Source organism: Hypanus sabinus, chromosome 11 (assembly GCF_030144855.1).
Source record: "Hypanus sabinus isolate sHypSab1 chromosome 11, sHypSab1.hap1, whole genome shotgun sequence".
Classification (NCBI taxonomy): Eukaryota; Metazoa; Chordata; class Chondrichthyes; order Myliobatiformes; family Dasyatidae; genus Hypanus; species Hypanus sabinus.
The window spans coordinates 81,706,831-81,731,405 of NC_082716.1; the positions used below are offsets into that span (position 1 = coordinate 81,706,831).

At 39.2% G+C, this 24,575-nt stretch overlaps 1 protein-coding gene across 6 annotated transcripts in view; it reads left to right on the forward strand.

The window, feature by feature from the left end:
• The window catches only part of acbd6 (acyl-CoA binding domain containing 6), a 233,735-nt gene that overhangs the window by 155,877 nt on the left and 53,283 nt on the right, over positions 1–24,575 (forward strand). For 2 of the 6 annotated variants that reach the window (XM_059984841.1, XM_059984840.1), the window contains one exon: positions 15,872–16,308. The exons of 2 other annotated variants lie outside the window; for them this stretch is intronic. In XM_059984841.1, the coding sequence (XP_059840824.1) occupies positions 15,872–16,291 (420 nt within the window). In that variant the 3' untranslated portion in view covers positions 16,292–16,308. Of the gene's footprint in view, positions 1–10,081; positions 10,174–12,548; positions 12,601–15,871; positions 16,309–24,575 lie in introns of those variants that run through there. 2 more of the 6 variants (XM_059984842.1, XM_059984844.1) reach the window with 2 other exon arrangements.

A 24,575-nucleotide genomic window follows, 5' to 3' on the forward strand; every position in this document is an offset into this window, starting at 1 on the left:
AATCACAAAGTCCATAGACCAAACTAAATCACAACGAAGTTATCTCCATCCACCCAATGATTTTGCATCAAAGTGCATTCTCCTGGTAACTTGCTGCTGAATACTCAGAATACTGCATAAGGTAGTATGTGATGCAAATCCACCATCACTTTATTATACCTTCAACTACATTATGCTATCCTGTAATAATAACTCAAAAATAAATATAAAAGTTTTAAATAAACAATAAATTATGTAACAGATGTCCAGCGGTGAATGTTAAGCAATCATTGAATTGTGTGCCTCTGTTCTCTTTTATCACCTGCGGTGGTAAAACCAATCAATTTAGTTTACTGCATTATAACTTAGCTCTTTATCACCTTTCTAAATTTAAGTCTGTGGAAGTTTTTCATTTGAAATAAGTTGGCATTTTTAAAGGAAATGTTATGTCTGCTCTCACTTCCATAGGTTGCACTAGGCTTGTATGGCTGGTTTTACTCAGTCAAAGGTTAGCCATTCTTTATAAGATTGTGTTTTACCTAACAACAACATGTGTTACCAGAGGCTTTAACTTAATAAAATATTCCAAGGTGCTTCACAGGAGTAGATCAAATGAAACCTGAGCTGAATGATCAGAAATGACTAAAGAGTTAGGATGCAGAGAATATTTTAAAGCAGACTAGATTTTCGGGGGGGGGGGGGGTGTTTAGCAGATTCATGCAAGAACAGTTGAAGGTGTGATGGAATGGAGGAATTCAGGTGTACCTGAGATCAAAATTGGAGAGTTCTAGGAAAGTTATAGGAGTGAAGTCAATTATAAAGTTTGCTGTTTAACAATCCAGAAATAAAAGCAAAGTTTTGCAGTTGTTCCATAGGTTAGGCAGCATTTGTGAACAAAGAAACATAGTTACTCCTTCAATTCAGAGATTCCTCATAAGAAATGGAAAAGTAAGGTTTAAGTTGCAGGGAGAAGGAGGGGTGGAATAGGACAAAGAGAATTGAAAGTCAAACAGTGGCAGATGCTGGAATTCTGAAAGTGTTAGAAATACTTTTCAGGTCAGGCAATATCTAAGGAGAGACAACAATGTTGATGTTCTGTATCCAAAATGTTTTGGTTCTAAAACTGGCCTGTCTGATGTAAGGTGATCCACCTGTAACATCATCTCAATTTTTCTCTCTCCACAGATATGACTCATTTCAGCTAAGAATTTCCAATCTTGTCTTTTGTTTCTGATTTCTGGCAACTTCTGCCTCTCAGTGTCCCAGCTTTCTTTTTCTCTTTTCCCTAAATTTATCCATTAACTAGGTGTAATCAGAAGCATTACTTCCTTTGTTCTCTCATACTTGCATCATAAAGCATGCTTACTTTCTCACTTTCCTATTTTGTTGATGATGTAAGATATTAATTCTATTTTTCTCTCTACAGATGCTGACTGACCTGAGTTATTCAACATCTTCTGCTTTTATTTCAGATTTACAGTCTCTGCAATTTTTTGCCTTTTAACTATACAAACAGAGATGTGTTCAATGGTGTTGCATTCAATTTGAAATAGCATCCATCAGGTCCAAGGACTAATCTGCTATAGTTTACATTGGCTCCAATTGGTTCAGTGTTTTATCTCTAGTAATGCACAGAAGTATTGAGTTAATTTTCTTCCACTTCATCTATATTTAAGAAAAGTATAAAAAAGTTTTACTAAAACTGAGTCCCTCTAACTTAGATGTCATGTAAAGAGGAGAAAAGCACATTAATTTATAATGTTAAGCAATTTTGTGCAACTGATTCAAGAAAATATTTTTATCATGTTGAGGTTGTACTATTTGAAAAAATATATCACTAAGGCTCATACAGTCTTCTTTCAAAGAAGTTAAGGATCAGCTGGCAAACAGTTTTCTACATTTATTAGATGCACTCTGCCTTTTTATTTTCTGGCGTTTATGTCAGAAGTAGGCCCACTAGATTTTCCTTTCAAAGTTCCATATAGGAGGCACTGAGTATTTGGTAGTATAATACCAACACAAACAAACCAGGAGATAATTTTGGATGAATAGTCATTGTTCATCATTCTCAAGCAGAATAGCTATCAAGGCTTTATGGTAGTCAGTGTCCTAACTAACCTGGAAAGTGAACAAGCATGAAAAGAGGAATCACCTGAGGTGGCGATTCACAACAGGTATCCAAGAATGAGCGGCATCTCATTTTTCATTGTGAGTCATCACTTTCAAAAAGTACTCTCAGAGAAGCAGTGAATGCAATAAGCCTAGAATAGTTGGTGGAAAATTGGATACATCTTCTATTTGCTAATCAAAGTCAAAGTCAATTTTATTATCAGAATGCATATACGTCACCACATACAATTATTTTTCCTGTGGTCATGGTCAGCAAATCTATAGAATAGTAACTGTGACTGGATCAATGAAAGATCAAGTGGCCCCATGGTTGAGGGAGGGGTAACCTCTAACCAATCATGATTCAACCATTTTGCCTCCACAGTGCATTGTTCATTTGGCTAACCTAGCACAGACCAGGACAGACTTTTCTAATGTGGATTAATCTAAAATTAAGATTCATAGATAAAAGATATTACAATAAATCCAAAAAGGAATTCAAAAGAATATTTTGTTCCTCAGGGAGTGGTTGGAATATAGAAATTGTAACCATAAAGGGTCACTGAGGTGAACTGGACAAAATAATAGGAAGTTAGACAAACACAAGAGAAAGTGAGGAATAGAAAATCATGTTGATGGGGTTAGAGGAAGGAAGTGGATGAATCTTAGGAGTACTAAGTCTGGCATAGACAGCAATTAGGCAAAATGATTTGTGTCTGTACTGTAAGGTTCTTTGTGAAAGAAATTCTGAGCATCTCTGGGTCTGAAGAGTACAGTATGTTACAAGCAGAACATTTGTTGTGTAACCTATCACAGAAACAAAGTCTGCTGAGAATTAAATTTGCTTGATTTTCATTGATGTTATTTCCTGAGTCATGCATATTAGTATCACTAACTGCACCTCTGTCTGGTGTAAAAAAAACTTTCTATAGAAATATATATTTTTATTTTAATTAAGCAGATAGTATTGCCTGAGCTATCTGTCAAGCATTCATCACTTTATCTTCTGACCCATCTATCATCTAATTTATTAATCTGCCATCCGTCCTTCCATTTTAAAACATTGTGAAATTTATTATTTTACCTGTCCAGGGACTCTTAATAGAATATTCTTTATCTGGTGCAATTCTAACATCCATCAAGCATTTCATTGAACAATCAAATTGTAGGGATTTGTTATAGAATTTTACCTCAGCATAAGTTGAAGACAATTTACTGAAGAGAAAAGCACAATAGAAACAAAAGGGAATCAGCCATGAAGCATAATGACGTACCAAAAGAGATTTGCAGATTTTTACAGATAGTCTGAAAATTGATACTACTCCTATAAGTGAGCTTTGACCATGCTTTTAATTGATAACATACCAGATCAGATTTATTTAACCCAAGTACATTTCAGCCCACAAGTGTCACTGCATTTTCCAGCACGCTCGAACGTTTAGCAGAACAGCACCAACAATAACAACAACGCAGTAACAGGAACAAAACGAAAACAACAGCAAAACAAGCCCCTTTGCTCTTTCCCGCTCACCAATAGGTCTCCAACCTCCAACAGGTCCTTCAAACTCCAGTCCCTGGCTTAGATATGTGAACATCAGACTTCGACTTCCGGGCTTGCTCATTTTAGTTTTCAACCTTCAGGCTTTGACTGCACAGACCTTTGATCCTTGGGCTCACTGACCTGGGGGCATCATCAGCCCTCATCCATGGGCCTACCAACCGAATATCCACCACACTAATCCGAAGTTCTTTGCAAGGCTGGAAATATTAAGAACTTCAAAAATAAATAAGGTAAAAGTACAAACCCCATTTCCAGAAAAGTTTGGATATTTTCCAAAATGCAATAAAAACAAAAATCTGTGATATGTTAATTCACATTAACCCTTACTTAACTGACAAAAGTACAAAGAAAAGATTTTCAATAGCTTTACTGACCAACTTAATTGTATTTTGTAAATATACACAAATTTAGAATTTGATGGCTGCAACACACTCAACAAAAGTTGGGACAGAGGCATGATTACCATTGTGTTACATCACCTTTCCTTTTAATAACACTTTTTATTCATTTTGGAACTGAGGATACTAATTGTAGTAGATTAGCAATTGGAAGTTTTGTCCATTCTTGCTTGATATAAGACTTCAGCTGCTCAACAGTCCGTGGTCTCCGTTGTCTGATTCTCCTCTTCATGATGCACCATACATTTTCAATAGGAGATAGATCTGGATTGTCAGCAGGCCAGTCAAGCACACGCACTCTGTGTCTACAAAGCCACGCTGTTGTAGCCGTACAGAATGTGGTTTGGCATTGTCCTGCTGAAATAAGCATGGACGTCCCGGGAAGAGACATCGCCTTGATGGCAACATATGTCTCTCTAAAATCCTAATATACGCCTCAGAGTCAATGGTACCTTCACATAAATGCAACTCACCCATGCCGTGGGCACTGATGAACCCCCATACCATCACAGATGCTGGCTTTTGCACCTTTCGCTGATAACAATCAGGATGGTCGTTTTCATCTTTGGCACGGAGAACTCGACGCCCATTTTTTCGGAAAACTAGCTGAAATGTGGACTCATCTGACCACAGCACACGGTTCCACAGTCTTTCGATCCATTTGAGATGAGCTCGGGCCCAGAGAACTCACCGGCGTTTCTGCATAGAGTTGATGTATGGCTTCCTCCTTGCGTAATACAGTTTCAAGTTGCATTTCTGGATACAGCGACGGACTGTGTTAAGTGACAATGGTTTTCCGAAGTACTCCTGAGCCCAAGTGGCTATAATTGTCACAGTAGCATGACGGTTTCTTAGGCAGTGCCGCCTGAGGGCTCGAAGATCACGCACATTCAACAGTGGTTTCCGACCTTGCCCTTTACGCACTGAGATGTCTCTGAATTCTCTGAATCTTTTCACAATATTATCTACTGTAAATGTTGAAAGACCTAAATTCTCTTCAATCTTGCGTTGAGAAATGTTCCTTTTGAACTGACTAACAATTACCTCACGAATTTTAGCACAAAGGGGTGAGCCACGACCCATCCTTGCTTGCAAGGACCGAGCCTTTGATGGACGCTACTTTTATACCCAGTCATGATACCTCACCTGCTACCAATTAGCCTGCTTAATGTGGAGTCTTCCAAATCGGTGTTAATTGAATATTCTGTGCACTTTTCAATCTTAATTTAACTCTGTCCAAACTTTTGTTGAGTGTGTTGCAGCCATCAAATTCTAAATTTGTGTATATTTACAAAATAAAATTAAGTTGGTCAGTAAAACTATTGAAAATCTTTTCTTTGTACTTTTGTTAGTTAAATAAAGGTTCACGTGAATTAACATATAGATTTTTGTTTTTATTGCATTTTGGAAAATATCCCAACTTTTCTGGAAATGGGGTTTGTAGATATTTACTGAACAGACAAAACACATTCAGACGTTATCGTTAAAATATTGTCCATAACTTCCATCAATGCAAATGTTACATTCATCTAGAAACTGGTCTTGCTGAGACTAGCAAGTAGAGACTGTGAATAAGAAAGTGTGATACCTGGTGTCAGTAAAAGGGAAGATCCCAATATGATTGCATTCTGATGATATAATGACAATTGCAAGATAGAACTGATCATATCCATTCTTACTTCTTCATAGATTAAAAGAATTAAGCAACACAGTAATTTTCCTGTTAGTTTTTAGGATCTTGCTTCCCTTGTCCTCGTGAATAGGAACTAAGATTCTACAAGTATTTTGTTAGATATTAGTTTCTGTCTCTGCTACAATTTCCTTTTTGTTTCTTTCTTCTTTTGCTCATTTTAAAAGTTATTGTTCTTGTGACAACTTTGGTCCTCAAACTATCGCAGGCATTCCCTTTATTCTCCATCCCTAATCCCACCTACCCCCACACCACAACTCATTATGTTTGTCATAGTATACTTCCAGTTCTGATAAAGGGTCCTTGACCTGAAACATTGATTCTGTTTCCTTCGTCACTGATACTGCCTGACCTGTTGTGTCGTTGCATTTATTGTTCTTTGCTCACAAGCATCTGCCAATCTGCAAATATTTTTCTCAGCAGTACCTCTGAAGTAGCTCTATGGCAGGGGTTCCACAACCATTTTTATACCATATCATTAACTGAGTGGTCCGTGGACCCCAGGTAGGAATCCCAGCTCTATGGAGACTCACATCACCCCATCTTGATAGCAAAGCATTGCAGACGCACCCAAAATGTACAGATTACCTTTGGTAAATGCCAAGGTAGGAAATGAGGATGGGGATAAAGGAATGGGAGGGTCATAATCCTGAAAGAGTGTTCTTTCCAAGTAGTAGTTTGGGGTGAGTGTACTGAAAGGATTTTCTTATAAACAAATTAATACATTTATTCCAATGAAGGAAGTGGTGAAGAATATGATCCTGATTTTTTTTTTCAGGCATCTTCTTTCCTCCTGTGACTTCATAATGTCTACTCATGTTCTGATCTTCAAGGATCATTAACACCCATATACTATCCTACCATGCAAACTCTGACAGTGACAGATCACAGAACTGTCATTGCTGGGGTTAACCCTCTCCTTGGTCAAAAGCAGCACAGGGGGTTGTTCAGTGGAAACTACAGTCAGGAATAGGAGTCATAATTGATTTTTATTTCACCTATACACAATCTAAGAACAAGGTTACAGTACTCTAGCTGTTGTACCAGCTGAGGTTAAGCAAATCAGTGCAGATAGAAGATTGGAGCAGGAACTTTCCAAGACATAACCCCAGGCAGTGCTTTTTTTCTTGTGAAAATAAATTGGTCCATGAGGACCTGATTGAATTACTGCAAAACATTGTATTTATTAGCCATAAAATGAAAGGGCAAAGACTATTGGTGTTCTTCATCAATATCAATGACCTGGATGATAATATGCTGAACTGGATCAGCAAATTTATGGATGACCCCAAGAGTAGGAGTGTAGTGGGCAGTGAAGAAGACTATCAAAGCTTGCAGCAGGATCTGGACCACCTGGAAAAGTGGGCTACAAAGTGCCAGATTGAATTTCATGCAGACGGATGTGAGGTGTTGCACTTCGGAAGGACCGTGCAGGGTAGGTCTTAGACTGAGCAGTAGGGCACAGAGGAGTGCGGTAGAACAGATAGATCTGGGAATACAAATCTATAATTCCTTGTAAGTCATGTTACAGGTAGATATGGTCGTAAAGAAAGCTTTTGGCGCATTGGCCTTCATAAATCAATGCAGTGAGTACAGGGATTGTGATACTATGTTAAATGGTGTAAGATGTTGGTGGGGCCTAATTTGGAGTATTGTTTGAAGTTTTGGTTGCCTACCAATAGCAAAGATGTGAATAAGACTAAAAGTGTGCAGAGAAAATTTTCAAGGATGTTGCCAGGACTTGAGGAGCTGAGTTAAAAGGAAAGGTTAAATAGGTTTAGGATTTTATTTCCTAGAACTGAGAAGATTGAGGGGAGATTTGATACAGGTACTGTATTCAAAATTATGAGACATATAGATAGGGTAAATGCCAGCGGTTTTTTTCCCACTGATGTGGGTGAGACTACAAGTAGATAAAGGATGAAGGGTAAAACACTTAAGGAGAATATAAGGGAGAACTTCTTCATTCAGAGGGTGGTGGGTGTGGAATGAGCTACCAGCACAAGGTGGTGGATGTGGGTTCACTTTCAACATTTAAGGGACGTTTGGATAGATATTTGGATAGGAAGGGTATGGAGGGCTATGGGTCCAGGTGCAGGTCGATGGGATTAGGCAGATTAGTGGTTTGGCACAGACTAGATGGGCCAAAGGGCCTTTTTCTGTGCTGTAGTGCTTCATGACTATGAATATGAATATTGAATGTAAATATATTTACAAAATTGAATCTAATCCTCCTTCATGTCAAACTGAGGCCTTGTTTTTTTCATCTGCTAACAATAGACAATAGACAATAGGTGCAGAAGTAGACCATTCAGCCCCTCGAGTCTGCACCGCCATTCTGAGATCATGGCTGATCATTCACTATCAATACCCAGTCCCTGCCTTGTCCCCATATCATTTCTGTTTTTAAGCTTATCAGTGAGATAATCCCACTATGAGTGGGACACTGTTAGAGTGGTCAGGCTTTGGCCCAACAGACTTCAGCGAGAACAGGCAGAGGCTAAGGGTGCTGAGTCACTTGCTATCGTTTGTTTTGATTATGGAACTTGGGTTTGAGAATTTGGGGCCAAAGGGTAGGCAAGCTAGCAGTCTCCCTGATGACTATAGCTGCAGGAAGTTTATCCAACTGACAGGAAGTGCTCTAGACTGACAGGGCAAAGAACTGCAGCCGGAGCTGGGTGTACTCAGAATCATTTTTGAGAAAACCTCAAAGATGAAACTTTTACTGAAATGGTCACAGAGTGTAGTCTTCAGTTAGTAGCTGATTGACCACCAGGAGAAGTAAGGGGAATAATCAATCGGCACAGGGTTCCCCTGTGACCATTCCCCTCAGCAACGTATATCTCCTGGGTCATGCCTCCCCCCTCCCCCCCAGCGGTATCCACTCAGGTTACAGCAGCAGCAACCAAACCATTGGTACTGTGGCTGGCTCTTGAGTCATTAGAGAAGGGTAAAGTCAGGCAGAATGATAGAGATAAGAGAATTGATTATGTTAATGACCAGGAGATTTTGTGATTGCAAAGGAGAAGCCAGGATGGTGTGTTGTCTTCTTGATACTAGGTTCCAGCATTTCTCAGAGAAGCTGCAGAATATCCTCAAGGGGGAGTTTGAGAAACCAGAAGTCATGATACATATTGGCACCATTGACGTTGGTAGAAAGAGGAAGAGGTCCTGCACATGGAGTACAGGGAGTTAGGGAAGAGGCTGAAGAGCAGGAACTCCAAGGTTGTAATCTCTGGATTATCCTAGGGACAAGTGCTAGTCAGAGCAAGAACAGGATTATAGCATAGAACGGGTTTGAGGTTGTTAGATCATTGGAATCTTTTCTAGGGCTGGTGTGACCTACATAAGAGGGATTGGTTGCACCTAAACTGGAGGCAGACGAATACGGGAAATTTGCTGGTGCTACTTGGGAGTGCTAACTGGTGCTACTGGTGCTAACTAGTTTGAGAAGGAGATTGGAAACAGAGCATCGGGTCAGAAAGTGGAAGGTAGATGTCAGGACCACTAAAAATGGACAGAAGCCAAGTATAGATATGATGGGTGGATAGTTTGAAGTATCTGTACTTTGATCCTAGGAATATTATGTGTAAAGGTGACGAATGTAGAGCATGGATCAGCACGTGGAACTATGATTTTGTGACCATTGTAGAGACTTGATTGAGAGAGGGACGGGAAATGGTGCTTAATTTCCCAGGGTTTGGATGTTTTAGAAATAGATAGAAAGGGGGGAGGGTAAAAGAAGTTGGGGGTAGGTCCTTAATGAGTACTTTACATCAATATTTACCAAGGAGAAGGACATGGAGGAATGGGAGATCAGTGCCAAGAGTATTAATATGCAAATACATTTTCAGGTAAAGGAAGAAGTGGTGCTGGATCTCTTAGAACATAGAATAGTAAAGCACATTACAGGCGCTTCGGCCCACAATGTTGTGCTGACCCTCAAACCCTGCCTCCCATATAACCCCCCCCCCACCTTAAATTCCTCCATATACCTAACAGTCTCTTAAACTTCACTAGTGTATCTGCCTCCACCACTGACTCAGGCAGAGCATTCCACGCACCAACCACTCTCTGAGTGAAAAACCTTCCTCTACTATCTCCCTTGAACTTCTCTCCCCTTACCTTAAAGCTATGTCCTCTTGTACTGAGCAGTGGTGCCCTGGGGAAGAGGCGCTGGCTGTCCACTCTGTCTATTCCTCTTAATATCTTGTACACCTCAAGACCTTAAAGAGCATTAAGGTGGATAGATCCCCTGGAGCTGATGGGATATACTTCAGGTTACTAAGAGAGGCAAGTGAAGAGATGCTGAGGCCTTGACCAATGTCTTTGTGTCTTGCCTAGGTACAGGTGATGTCCTGGAGGACAGCCGAGTCACTAATGTTGTTCTATTGTTCAAGAAGGGAACCAGGGATAATCCTAGAAACTATAAACTGGTGAGTCTCACATCAGAGGCAGGGAAGTTACTGGAGAGAATTCTTAGGGTAAGAATTATAAGTATTCGGAAAATCATGGCCTGATAAGGGAGACCCATCAGGGCTTTGTTTGGGGCAAGTCATGTCTTAAGACTGGGATTTGATTGACGAAGGTGATTGGTGAAGACTGAGCTGTGGATGTTGTCTACGTGGATTCTATTAAGGCATTTGACAAGGTCCATCAAGGGAGGTTCAATCAAATGATTAAGATGTGTGGGATCAATGGTGAATTGGCTGTTTGGATACAGAACTGGCGTGTCCATAGAAGGCAGAGGGTAGAGGTCGAAGGGGAGATCTGTGGTTAATGGTGTTCCGCAGGGATCTGTACTGGGACCTCTGCTGTTTATGATGTATATAAATGGGTGGGTTAGTAAGTTTGCAGATTGTATGAAGATCAGTGATATTGTAGATAGCGTAGAAGACTGGCAAAGAATACAGTGGGATATAGATGAGTTGCAGATGACAGCGGAGAAATGTCAAATTGAGTTTAACCCAGCCAAATGCAAAAAAACAGTACACTATAAAGGCAAGACCTTTAATAGTGTTGATGAGCAGAGGGATCTAGGGTCTAAGTTCATATCTTCCTGAAAGTGTACACAGGTTCATAGAGTAGTTAAGAATGCATATGGCATGCTTGCTCTTATTAGTGAAAGCACTGACTTCAAAAGTCAGGAAGTTATGTTTCAACTTCATAAAACTCTAGTTTGGTTGCATCTGGAGTTTTGCATACAGTCCTAGTTGCCTCATTATAGGAAGAATGTCAAGGCTTTAGAGAGGGTGCAGAAGAGGATTATCAGGACGCTGTCTGGATTAGGAGGGCATGTGCTATAATGAGAGGTTGAATAAACTTGGTTGTTTTTTTTTTGGAGCTGCAGAGCCAAAGGGGAAATCTGATAGAGGTTTATAAGATTAGGGGAGGCATAGATAAACTGTGATTGAAATGTCTAAAACCAGAGGGCATGCATTTAAGGAGAGGTGGGGTAAATTCAAAGGAGATGTGAGGGGCAAGTGTTTTTACACAGTGGTGATGAGGCAGATACATTAGAGACTTTTAAGAGACATTTAGATAGGCACATGAATGTGAGGATTCAGAAAGGATATGGACGTTGTGTTGCTCGAGGGGATTAGTTTAGTTGGCCATTTGTTTACTAATGTATTTAGTTTGGCATAATATTGTGGGCTGAAGGGCCTGGTTCCACTCTGTACTATTCTATGTTCTAGTGCTTGATTTCAGTCTTAGAAATAGAAGGTTTTACCTTTTTATCATCTGTTTTTGATACTTCTTTACAATTTATCTGTGGTCCAGTGCTAAACCAGCTCACACAGTTTTGCTTTGTAATACCAACCTGAAAATAAAATCTTTATTGTACCAAAATAACTTTTCCTAACTCTGTTCGGGGCATTTTAATAGCCTCTCCAAAACTGGTCATTTGAGGTATTTTGGACAAATTCATTTTTTGGTTTAGTTGCTTGAGGCCATCAAATCTCATTTCATGCAAAATCTCTACAAATAGTTGAAAGTAGAATTTTCCCTCCTTCCAATGTGCTGGGTTAAATTTGGATAGATAAACCAGAACTGAAAGGATTGTGAGTTAAAACAGACCAATGTGCTGTTGTTGAAGTTCAGGGTTTGCAGTTGTATTACTTAAGGGCTCCAGCCCAGCTTGATCCACTGTGCGGATATCTAGTAGTGAAGATTCTACTTTAATCTTCCAGGGCGTTCCAAGGAGTATTTTTCAAGGTAGAATCTTTTCTAAGAAAGGGTTGTGACTATCATGATTTCTGTTCCAAGTACATTGGATTCCAGTCAGTTGGGCTGCTGGTTAATAGGGGTAGCTGTTCTTTTCGTTTAAGTCAAGAAACTAGTCGGGATTTCCTTTATTTATTTGGGACACATGCTGCTTAATTAGGGCAGAACTGTTGCCGAACAGTTTCTAACGCGTCAGTTTGTGTCTAATTTGCATGGCCATTAGACATTACACTGTGCTAAGGGCAATCAGTTTTGAAATAGCGTCAGTTGCATGAGTTTGTGTTCAAAAAGACACAGATTTTTGTCACCTATAATTGGCAAGAAATAAGCAGTAAGACAAATCTGAATTGTTTTGCTCACTGTGGTTTCAAGCATTCAGGCTTAGAGATGCTAGAGCCATCTGGGAGTGGAAATGAAACAATTTCACTACAACAAGTTAGGAATTACAAAGAATTTGAAGGTATCTACAGTCATTTCGAATGTTACAATGTAAATGAAGATTTGGAGGATGCAATCGTCTAAAGCATTATATGAAAGCAGTCCTTTATCTGCACTGGGTGACTGTGCTAATTTTGTTTAATTACAGTCAAAGGAACAAGGCAGACAAGTTCCTCCATCGATAACTATTAGGTACTGATTACAGTTTTAAAGTACTGCAGAGGTATTGGCAGCATACTAATTTGTTCTGTATTTCATTTAAATATATAAATTTTTAGTCAATTAAACAGTAGTTTGTCTATTACATCTTTGAACTATTTCCATAAAATTTTGGCTAATTGGGGCAGTCGCTTAATGGGGTCAAAATGCACTGGACCCAATGTGTTCCAATTAACCAGAATCCACTAAATTCACCTCTGCCACAGTGTATAGTTGCCCACTAGATACACTTCATGCCCAGTATATTATTCCCAAATACCTTGTGGAAAATCCACTGCAAAGCACCTCACGGATTGTTTTCCAGCTTACCTGATTTTAAGTTGAGGATGTATTTTTTTATGCTAGGTGGCTGCGGAGTCCTGATTCATGTGAGGCAGAATGTCTGTCCTCTCCAACCTGAATCAAAACAATCACAGATCTGGCATGCAGTACCATCTTAATGCCATTTTTTTTACACATTGGGGAACATCTAAACTAATGACTTATCACCATTCTGCCTTTTACCAAAGTCATTTATTCATAATAGTGACCCAGTGTTCTGCATCAGATCAACTTCATTGCTAACCAATATAGGATCATATCTGATTCAATAATTTTCAATTCTAAGGTGCTTATTCAATGAGGAAATTCACATAATTTGTGACAACCTTGATGTGCAGTTAATGCACAATTTCACCAGAACGTTGATCTCCTCTTGTTAGTTCAATTGCCTATAATATATTCATAGGCTTCTAGTACCATTCATTTAATTGGTGGGGTGGATTAGTTTCCATAATTGTATCAGAAATACTTTGATTTATGATTCACATGTCCTAAGAATTATTTACCCTTTAGAGTCTTGACAACACAAGACACTGAATTATTTTATGAGGTCTGACATTATATTTTATTGAAATGCTCTCAGCATCCTTTCACCCTTCCATTTGTTTATAGGGGAATGGAGGATTATGAAATCCTACTTCACAGTGTTTTACAGTTGATCAGCTACTTATACAAACAGTATGGTAAGCTCAGTATCTGAGGAGTAATGTGCAATGTATACTGGTTCTCAGTATTTGTAAATTGATTTGATATATGCACTTGCCCCAAAGTCTAAGTGGTGCTGGCTCTGAAGTGCTCCCAATCTGGAAAGGAGTGTGGGTTGTCTATTGGCACATGTCTGCAAGGACATTGCCAACTACAATGTAGTATAGGCTGGTTATTGGCTAATGGTAGAGGGAGACAGCAAAGGTTATGCATGGACATGTTGGCAGGAGGTGTGGGTCATGTACTGGTGCAAAGTAACTTAGGTTGAGCACTGGCTCATGGTCAGAGAAAAGTTCTGTCTGGCGATGGCCAATTGTCTTTGGAATGCTATGTAATTTAAGTATTGACTGAGTTGGAAGGAAGCAGTGTGGTGTACGGTGGTTCACAATGTGAAAGGTGCTTTCTGGAGTACATACTTGCTGAGCTTCTGAAGGATTAATTGTGGTCTGTGCACAGACGCGAGGTCTGAGGGATGCAGCGTGGACCAGCCACTGACTCACTGACCTCTGGGATTCAATTCACAAACCATGTTTGGTGAATTGTGAATACATTGATTTTGCAAGCATTTAGCAGACTGAGTTTAAAGTTACCTTTATTTGCATGGTGGGTGATTATGTCTCTTCCTAAATGAAAATTGGTGTATTGCAGGGGAACTTAGGAGGATGGTGTTCAAAACTTTTGATTTTGTATATAGATTTCTAGTATCAGCTTTGCACTTTTTGACACTTATTTATTGCATTTTAACATTTTTATTACTTACTACTCTAAAGATTCACTGGCATTTGAAAGGCTTTTTTGTTGCTGTTCCCCTAATAGGATGACTATACGGCCCACTAAATGTGGACACAATCCAATTTTCTTGATTCCATCAATCTCACATGAAGCATTAGCTCATGATCCACAAAAAAAGACCCTGACCCTCGGCTGATGGGTTGGTCAAAAATATATAAAAAAACAGTTCAAGGCTAAGCTATTTACTGGGCACAGTAAAAACAGCCATTCATATTGTTGCATTGCTTGTGTCATAGAAACTCAACTCTGTTAGGGAGTTAAAAGCAGTGTACACTATAGTACATTTTTATTAAGACCTAACAAGATCAGTACTGGCTGTACTGGAGCAGTCTAACTGCTCATGAGATTAGACACACAAGATGGTTTTCTACATGGAAAATGAATAAAGGAGTAAGTTGCTGGATAAATGGCATTACAGTACTATCAGGCATGTCTGTAAGTGATATATGATAAAGTAGTTGGGGTTGTGGCCATTGGATCAAAGCACATATAAATTGTGGTAGCATTCTTTAGAAGCATTTTAGTACTACTCAGGCTTTGTAAGAAAGATGGAGAAAAAAATATTGGATCCAGACAGAAGCAGCAAACAAAGTCTCTTCACAAAGTACAAGTTGTATCTATTTCAAAGATTCAAGGTTGCTTAATGACCTTTCCTGTCCACATGTGCAAAGGAGAACAAAATAATTGTTACTTCGGATCTGATGCAGCAAAATATCCACAAAAGATAAAAAGCATAATAATAACAAAAAAGACAATAAATATAAATACATGAGATAGCTTTTATACTTGGATTAATTGTGTGTCCATGAGGAGTGACTGTATATAAGGTGGCTGACAGGAAATTATATAGTGGTGGTTGAGGGCATGGAGAGGTGGGTTAGTGGGTGGAGGTGTTAATCAACCTTATTGCTTGGGGAAAGTAACTGGTTTTGAGTCTGGTGGTCCTGATGTGGATGCTACGTAGCCTCCTCCTTAATGGGAGTGGGACATACAGTCCATGAGGTTGGATGAAACCCTTCAGGATGTCACTAGTCCATTTCCAGCAGGTAAGTATGTAGGTGTGTGTGTGTATCTCCTTGATGGTAGGTAGGCTAGTGCCAGTGAGGCAATGGGCAGTTTTGCCTATCCATAGTAGAGCCTTCCTGTCCACCATACTGAGTAGTGACACAGTTTGTTAGGATGCTCTCCACTGCACATCTATAGAATGACATGAGAATGGATGTTTATAGTCCAGCTCTCTTCAGCTTGTTCAGAAAGTAGAGGTGTTGGTGAGTTTTGCTGACAGTGTTGGATGTGTTCTGGCACCACGAGAGGTTATGTGAGATGTACACTCCCAGGAGTTGGAAACTGCTTTTTTCACCGATGTTTAGGGGTGAGTGGTGCGTGTTCTGCTAAAGTCAATAACCATCTCCTTTGTCTTGTTGACATTATCAGGGACCACCACCCAGGCCATGCCCTCTTCTTGCTGCTACCATCAGGAAGAAGGCACAGGAACCTCAGGACTCACACCACCAGGTTCATGAACAGTTATTACCCCTCAACCATCAGGCTCTTGAAACAGGGAGGATAACTTCAGTCAACTTCACTTGCCCCATCTCTGAACTGTTCCCACAACCTATGGACTCACTTTCAAGGACTTTTCATCATATGTTCTCAGTATTTATTACTTATTTATGTATGTATGTATTATTATTTTTCTTTTGTATTTGCACAGTTTGTTGTCTTTTGCACACTGTCTGCCCTGCTGGTTGTGGTCTTCCATTAATTCAATTATGGTTATTGGATTTATTGAGTATGTCCAGAAGGAAACAAAACTTTGCGTTGCATATGGTGAATACAATATATGTACTTTGATAATAAATTTACTTTGACTTGGGACGTTAAGGAAGTAGTTATTTGCCTGGCACCAGACCTCAAGCTCTTGCACCTCCACTCTAGGCCATCTCATCATTGTTGGTGATAAACAGGATTATAGTAGCTAGTGAAGACTAGATACTTTATCATCACCAGACAATTGATACTAGAGCATACAATCATCACAGTGATATTTGATTCTGCACTTCGCGCTCTCTGTAGTACAAATCGAAGTAAATATAATTTTTAAAAAATTAATTATCAATCATAATTAGAAAATAGAAAAGGGAAAGTAAGGTAGTGCAAAAAGATACCATGGTAAGAGAAGAGATGACTGGACATCAGATTGAACTGGAGTGTTGTCACCAGTATTTTGGAAAGGCTTAAAATATATGTGATAATTTAGTCTTTCTCCAATTGTGAAATAACCTTTAACAATATTACTGGAGATTATTTTAAGCTTAAACATTTTTTTAAATAATTGCACAGTTTTTCCCTATTTTGATAACTGAATTTATTGATCCTTTGGATGCATTCTTTAAAACTGAATAAACTCATCTTTCTGCCATCTTTCCTCATAATATGGATCCCTGACAGAGGAATTAGTCTTTCACCCTGTCTCTGTATGAACTCAGTGCAGGAAAATTTCTCTTGTACCTTGACAACCAGAAATGGGTGGGGGATGCTAAAGTGAAATAATATTTGATTACTGCCTCCTCACTTAGATTCTGTTGTGTTTAAACACCAAGTGCTGAAATGCTGGAGAAACTCAGCAGGTCAGTCAGCATTCATGGAACAAACAGTCAACGTTTTGGGATGAGACCCTTCTTCAGGACTGGGGGGGGGGGGAGGGAGACATCTTATTCTCCTCTTCTCTCACAGGCTGTGCTATAGCTCATCTAGAAAACATTCCTTCTTTCCTATTTTATAAATTTCTTTTGCATTCTCAAAGTTCTGAGTTTAATCAATTGTCTTATTTGTGGAACTTCAAGAAATTTTTTGAAAGTTGAGTCATTACTGTATAATTTTCAATTTGGATCTGTCTTTTAATGGTCCAGCACCTTCAGACATCATAAGCAGCACTACTAAATCAGTTTGAAGTAATGAGTAATATTTTCTGCATTGTGTTGCCTATATCTGAAGTCACAACAATGTAAAAATCATTAAAATGGTAAGACGACTTAAGAATATGTGCAGAAGATACGGAGAGCTGCAGAGAGATATAGATAGATTAAGTGAGTGGGCAAGGAACAATGTTGGTAAATGCGAGGTCATCCACTTTGGAAGGGAAAATGCAAGAGCAGATTATCATTTAAATGGTAAAAGATTGCAGCATGTTGCTGTGCAGAGGGACTTGGAAGTGCTTGTGTATGAATCACAAAAGGTTGGTTTGCAGGTGCAGCAGGCTATCAAAGGAGGCAAATGGAATGTTGGTCTTCATGGGTAGAGGGACTGAATTTAAGAGCAGGGAGGTTTTGCTGCATCTGTACTGGGTACTGGTGAGGCCGCAGCTGGAGTACTGCGTGCAGTTCTGGTCTCCTTATTGAGAAAGGATATACTGGCCTTGGAGGCAGTGCAGAGGAGGTTCACCAGGTTGATTCCAGAGATGAGGGCGTTAGACTATGAGGAGAGATTGAGTCGCCTAGTACTGTACTCGCTAGAATTCAGAAGAATGAGAGGAGATTTTATAAAGCATATAAAATTATGAAAGGGATAGATAAGATAGAGGCAGGAAAATTGTTTCCACTGGTAGATGAGACGAGAACAAGGGGATATAACCTCAAGATTCTGGGGAGTAGATTTAGGACGGAGATGAGGAGGAACTGTTTTTTTTTACAAAGAGTGGTGAATCTGCAGAATTTTCTACCCAATGAAGCCATGGAGCCTACTCAGTAACTATATTTAAGACAAGGTTAGATAGATTTTTGCATAATAGGGGAATTAAGGGTTGTGGAGAAAAGGCAGACAGGTGGAGGTGAGTCCATGGTCAGATCAGCCACAATCTTATTGAATGGCGGAGCAGGATCAATAGGCCTACTCCTGCTCCTATTTTTTATTTGCAGTTAGTTATTGAAAAAAAGAGTAACAGAGAATGAGAAGAAAATTTCTAAAATGAACTGATCACATGACTATCTTTAAACGATGAAAAGAAATCACTGAGGTTACAAAAGTCCTGTTGTAGAAGAATGACCAGGGAGAGAAATGGAGTTAGTTTGAAGGCTACAGGTCAGAAGGCAGATGAAGCTTGGTTATAAGGATGATGTATGAGGAGAATGCAAAGATAGTGAATGATGGTACATCTGGATTATTTGCCATTAAGGAGGATGTGGGAAAGATACTGCATTTAGACAAAATAGAGAGATTGTAGATCTGGGCATCATCAGCAAATTCAAACAGTTGTTGAAATTTGTGTATCTAGCAGATTTATGGAGTGGTCCCAGCACTGATTCCAGAGGTATTTTGTTTAATCTTCTCTCCAGCCCCATGTTGTGCTTTAACTGCTCTAAGAATGGCCACATTCCTGCCTGTTGGTGCAAAGTGAAAGCACCTTCATGATTATGACCCAAAGATAATGGTGGGAAAATCCTGAATAATTGCTTTGTTGTGAAATTTTTCCTGGTATTTGGATGTGTTCTAATAGTGCTCATAGTCAGAGAACCTACCTCAGACTATCTGACTGAGAGTCAGAGGGCTCTCAGGTTGGAGGAGCAACACTTCATTTTACAGTTCAGTATCCAGAGCTTCAGTACTCCAACTTCTGGTAATTTCATCCCCACCCCCTTTTCTTCTCCATTCCCCATTCTGTCTTCCCTCTGACCCCTTCTTCTCATCTGCCTATCACCTCCCTCTGGTGTCCCTCCCTCCTTCCCTTTATCCCATCATTCACTTTCCTGTCCTATCAGATTCCTCCTCCTTCAGCTATTTACCTTTAATATCTTTCACCTCCAGCTTCTCACTTCACCCCCTTTTCCCCTTTCCTGGCTTCACCTATCACCTTCCAGCTTATATCCTTTTTCTTTCCCCACTTTCTTATTTTGGCTTCTTCTCCATTCATTTCCAGTCCTAATGAAAGGTCTCAGGACAAAACATATGCTATTTATTCCCCTCCATTGATGCTGCCTGACAGCATTTTTCTGTCTTACTCATAGTCAAAGGTATGGCAGCTAGTTTGTGTCCTATGTTTCTGATTCGCACTTTATTCATAGCTATGTGGCCATTCAGGAATCCTGCTGTCATTCTTTGGTATAATTCATTGGAGAAATATTTAATTTACTGCAGTCTTCAATGTCAACTCTAACACAATAGTGCTAATCAGATTTTTTTTTCTATTTCAGAGGAACTAATGAGATTCTGACATGTGGAATCACTTGTTTGATATTTAGTGCTGTACTATAACTCCCTTGTGTAGATAGATGGCAGAGAATTAAGGATCTTCATCTTGAGAGCTGCTGGGTATACAGTGGGACTGATGGTATTGTTCTGAAAGGTAGCATTCACTCAGTGAACTGAATGGCCTCTCCTATATTGTAAGAAATGAAATCTTCACCCATCTGAATGTGCTGTCATGTGTCAGTCAAGATGTTTTTCAGCGGTATTATGAGGTACAACACCAAACTATTAATCATCGTCTCTGCCCTGATAGGTGACAGCTGGTCCTGCCAACACACAGGCATTTCCAGCAGGAGCATTGGACAATAATCAGGAATTCAATTCCATCTTGTCTTTTTTTTTACTTTTACCAATCCAGGCTCTGTAACCAATTACATTAATTTCATTGCTGAACTAAATTGGATGGCAAACTATACAGGCAAGGGCCTATCCAAATTACATGGCTTTTAACCATGTAACTACAGTTTCTAAAGCTTTGTATCAATCTGACATACACTAGCTCAAACTTTTTGGCATTTCTAATGGATTATTTGTCACATTTTCGGTGACAGGTCAGTCATTTTAAAGTGTCTGGGCCACACGATCCAATCTGGGCTTCTTGCAGATTGATCTGTATTTATTATCAGAAATAACTCTCTGCTTTGAAGCAACATTTTGTACCTTTATTCAATCATTTTAGATTTTCATTTTAATGTTTAAGCGCTTGGAAAGGTCAAATTCTTTATTTGTTGACAAGGTTAAAAAAATAATTCTACATCTGAAGGGAATATGTGTGATTTTAGATTGAAATTTGTTTTAGCTCCTTATATTATTAGACAGTGGCTGAAACTTAACCCTTTCGCAAGTTAAGCATTAAATTCTATCTCTCGATTGCAGTCGATTGCTTGAGGTTTCCAGAAGAGACTGGGTCATATTTACAGAACCTTTATGCTCAATCGATCTGTCGTTCAGTATTATTCATATTTGTCAGTTTTTAAGTATGGACTATGACTGACCTAGGCCTAAAAGTAATTGATATTGCTGGATAAGAGGCAGGGCAAATTATTTTGAAATCAATATCCATACTTTTTACACAAGCATTGATGTGGATTATGGGCCCCTGTCTCTTGAGATTTGTGCGCATATCGACCTAAATTGGGGAAAGCAAGCTCCCAACAATTCTGTATCCTTCAAGTGCATTTTCATTTTCTTGCATCAAAGCTTTGCACTCATAATTACTGTCAACCTTTTCAGAGTGTTTCCCAGAACAAGGTGTCAGTAGAAAAAAATGCAGGTGATAGTTTTTTAAGGTTTTGTGCATTGTGTGTCGATTTTTATTAAATTAAATTTCTTTAAACAATTATATACTGTAGTTTTCCAGTTTCTGGGAAGATAATCCTATGCAATGGAGATACTTAATAAAAAAGTTAGAAGATCCATGAAAAAAATTAATAATTACTGTACTTGGGACTTGTTAAACTATGATGGGAAACTGATTTCAGTGCTGTATTATAAGTATTGATAATGGTGTTGAAGAGTTGTTCTTATGACTCAGATTGTTAGCTCTCATTAGATGTAGAATTTTAGAAGTGCACATAATGCATATACAAATAATATATTATAACATGGAACTTTGCTATAGAACAAAATTATTTCCTACAATCTGTTTCCTACAATCGCCAGTTACAACCATTGAGGGGAGCTAGTAGACAAGTATATGGCAATGTATTACTTTTTGAGTTGTTACCCCTGAAACAAATAAGAGGAAACAGTGAAACTAAGGGAGCAACTAGTTGAGTTTTCTGCTATATTTAAGACCTATGGAGGTATTGTATATATCACTGCCATTTATCTTATAACTACACATATCTAACCTCAGCATATTCTCTTACTGTCTTATTCTTCCTGGCTCCTCCCTCCCCATTTTGTCTGCACTGTTCCAGACCTTTCTTTCTACCTCTCAATCTCTCATTTCCCCTTTGCTTTTCTTTCTCTTGTTCCTTTACCTTTGCTACCCTTACCTCCAAGAAAGAAAATTTCATCAATTGGAACACAGGATCTGTGATTCTCCATGTCACACATCATTCTGATATGGAAGTAAATTTCTATTCCGTTACTGTTACTAGGTCAAATCCTGGAAGTCCCTCCTCAACAACACTGTTGGCAGCGTATTCACCTGAAATGCTGCAGTTCTTCAAGAAGGCAGCTTTAATCACCTTCTCAAATGCCACATCTTGAGGAGATTGAGGCAAGTGAGGCTCCACTGCACCCCATTCCCCACCATTCTTACTAATTTTCAGGTTGGCTGATGTTTACCAGATTCCTTATGAATGTGTAGCAGCGTTCATCAGCCAGATGGGATGCACGGTGGAAACCTACATCAAGGAGCAGAGGCAATGTATCTGTTTGGGTTAGCCAGAGAAATCGGCAGTAGCAGAACATTGCATTCGCAATGGCCGTAGGATTGACCGACAGCACAAAACTACTGTGTGAAACCAATAACTTTTGGAACCTCCTGGTAAAGGAAGCCATTGAAATAAACCTAGAGGAAAAAGAATTTTAACAAAGACAAAGCTCTGGCTTTAAGTAAGAACTGGAATTTGATTGTAAACAAGGTGGGAGAGCCCAAACCTGATTGGATGAGGACTAACCAGTTATAAGGAGTTATAAATACTACTGGACTAGACATGCCTTGATGAAGATGGCAGAGTTGGTCATCAAAATGTCACTTAAATCAATACCTGTACCTGGCTGGAAGCCCGAGAAGGGTTTATTCAATTCTAACTATTTTTACAGGATCACCACTGAAATGTCCTGACTAGCTACTTCACCATCTATTACAGGAATTGCAAGGTATCTGACCATAAGACTCTATAAAAGATTGTGAGGACTGCTGAGAGAATCACCGGCATCTTTCTATCACCCATCCAAGAAATTTATCAGGACTGCTGTATATGCAAGGCCCTTAACATTGTCGTAGATACCTCCCCTTTATCCCAAAATCTCTTTGAACACCTGCCATCAGCAGGAGATACCATAGCATTAGGACATGAACTGTTAGGGTTGGAAATAGCTTCTTCCCCTGTTATGTACCCCTAGGGTTCATTGTTTCTGTGGACTGTCACTTTAAATCGCCAGGAGAATGAGACTGACTTTTGGATACTTGGATTTCTGCTGACTGCAGAGTTGCTTGGTTACCATGGTGGAGAGAGGTGGAGTTATTTGATGGACAATCGATGTTATGGTTTCTCTGCAGCTTGTTTTCAATTTACAAGGACAGTCACAGACACATAAAAAGACACATTTAGAGTCAAGATGGATTTGGTCAATGGAAGACACCAGTGAGTCGTTTGCTGGTTTAAACTTTCAGTAGCCCAAAAAGGATGAGTTAAGATCGATACTATTGATAAATGACTCTCTCTAAGTAGCCCGTGAAGGTGAGTTTGTTTCCATTCAAATGCGAAAGTGTGATTGTCACTTAGTTAAACAACAGGAGTGGGTTCTTTGGTGAGGGGAAAACCTTTGTGAATACCATGTGTGTGTTTACCCTTTGTCTGGGTGTGGTAGTTCACTGAAGAAAGGCACCCCTGTGGCAAATCACTGTTGAAGTTATTTCATATGTCGTGGAACTGGAATCAATCCGTGACTATTAGTGCGTGTAAGGGGCGACCCTGTGGAATCTACCGGTGTGTCTAACCCTTACCTAGGTTGGTAGATTATCACTTGAAGATGGCGCTCTTATGTTGGTCATGTTTGGCTGACTTGGAAGATTTGGAGGACATCGAGGAGGATCTACGACACCTATTTATTCAGCTTACAAGTATCTCTCTCTCTCACTTCAATCCCATGCATCTGAACTGAACATTTCTTACATACCAACATAAGACTGTAACTTTTGCCACCTGAGCTTCAATAAGTTTGGGAACTTTATTTACACCTATATTTGCATAACACCTTTAACTCTTGATTTACCTGGTTTAAGTTACTATATGACATAGTTACTAGTAAAATAGTGTTTTGTTAACAGCGAAACCAGACTCCAGGTGTGTTCTATTGTTGCTGATACTTTTACAGGGTTACGTGTATGTGACACCCTCAAATCGTGAGATTACTGAACTCCCTGCCATCACCCTGGTCTCATCTAGTATGAAGCACCAGTCGCATTCTATTATTTACTTTTTATCTTGTGTTGTAAATGCACCTAATGCTAAATATTATTTGTTATCTTGTTTGTGGTAATATTACTTTGTGTTTTATGTGAGTTATTTGTATTGTGTTGTGCATCTTGGTCTGAGGAACATTGTTTCATTTGGTGGTATACATGTGTACAGCTAAATTAGAATAAACTTGAACCGGAACTTGAATTATGGCTGGTCAATACATACTAACCCTTTTAGTGATGCCTAACTCTCAAAAAATGAAAAGTTACAAGAAATTTTAAGATGGAGTTTGTTACTGTCTCAGTGACTCGATTCCTTTTTTTAAAAAAATGCCGACAAGTGCTCCCATATAAGATCAGATCAATGATTTATTCAGTAGAATATCCCACAGAGTATTTTCAACCATGGCATACATATGTATTAGAACCAGGACTTTGGTGTACTCTGTTCTTTATCTCAACAGTTTACGAAGCACATATTTATTCCCTGTGGTTTTTGGAAATTGTGGGAAGGTGAATGAAGCAGAGGGTTGCACTACTTCCATTTATCTTACATCTATTGTTTGTCTTTTTTAATCTCTGGGTTAAGGTAGGTGAGATATATTTGTACTGAACCACCTGACCACAACTTTGTAAACTGTATAGCTGTGATTATTCAAATGGATTACTGGGTACAGGTCATTTAACCTTAAAATATTAGAAGTAATTCTGGTCTGATCTGCAGGACAAACACATATCCTATCCCATTACTTCTCC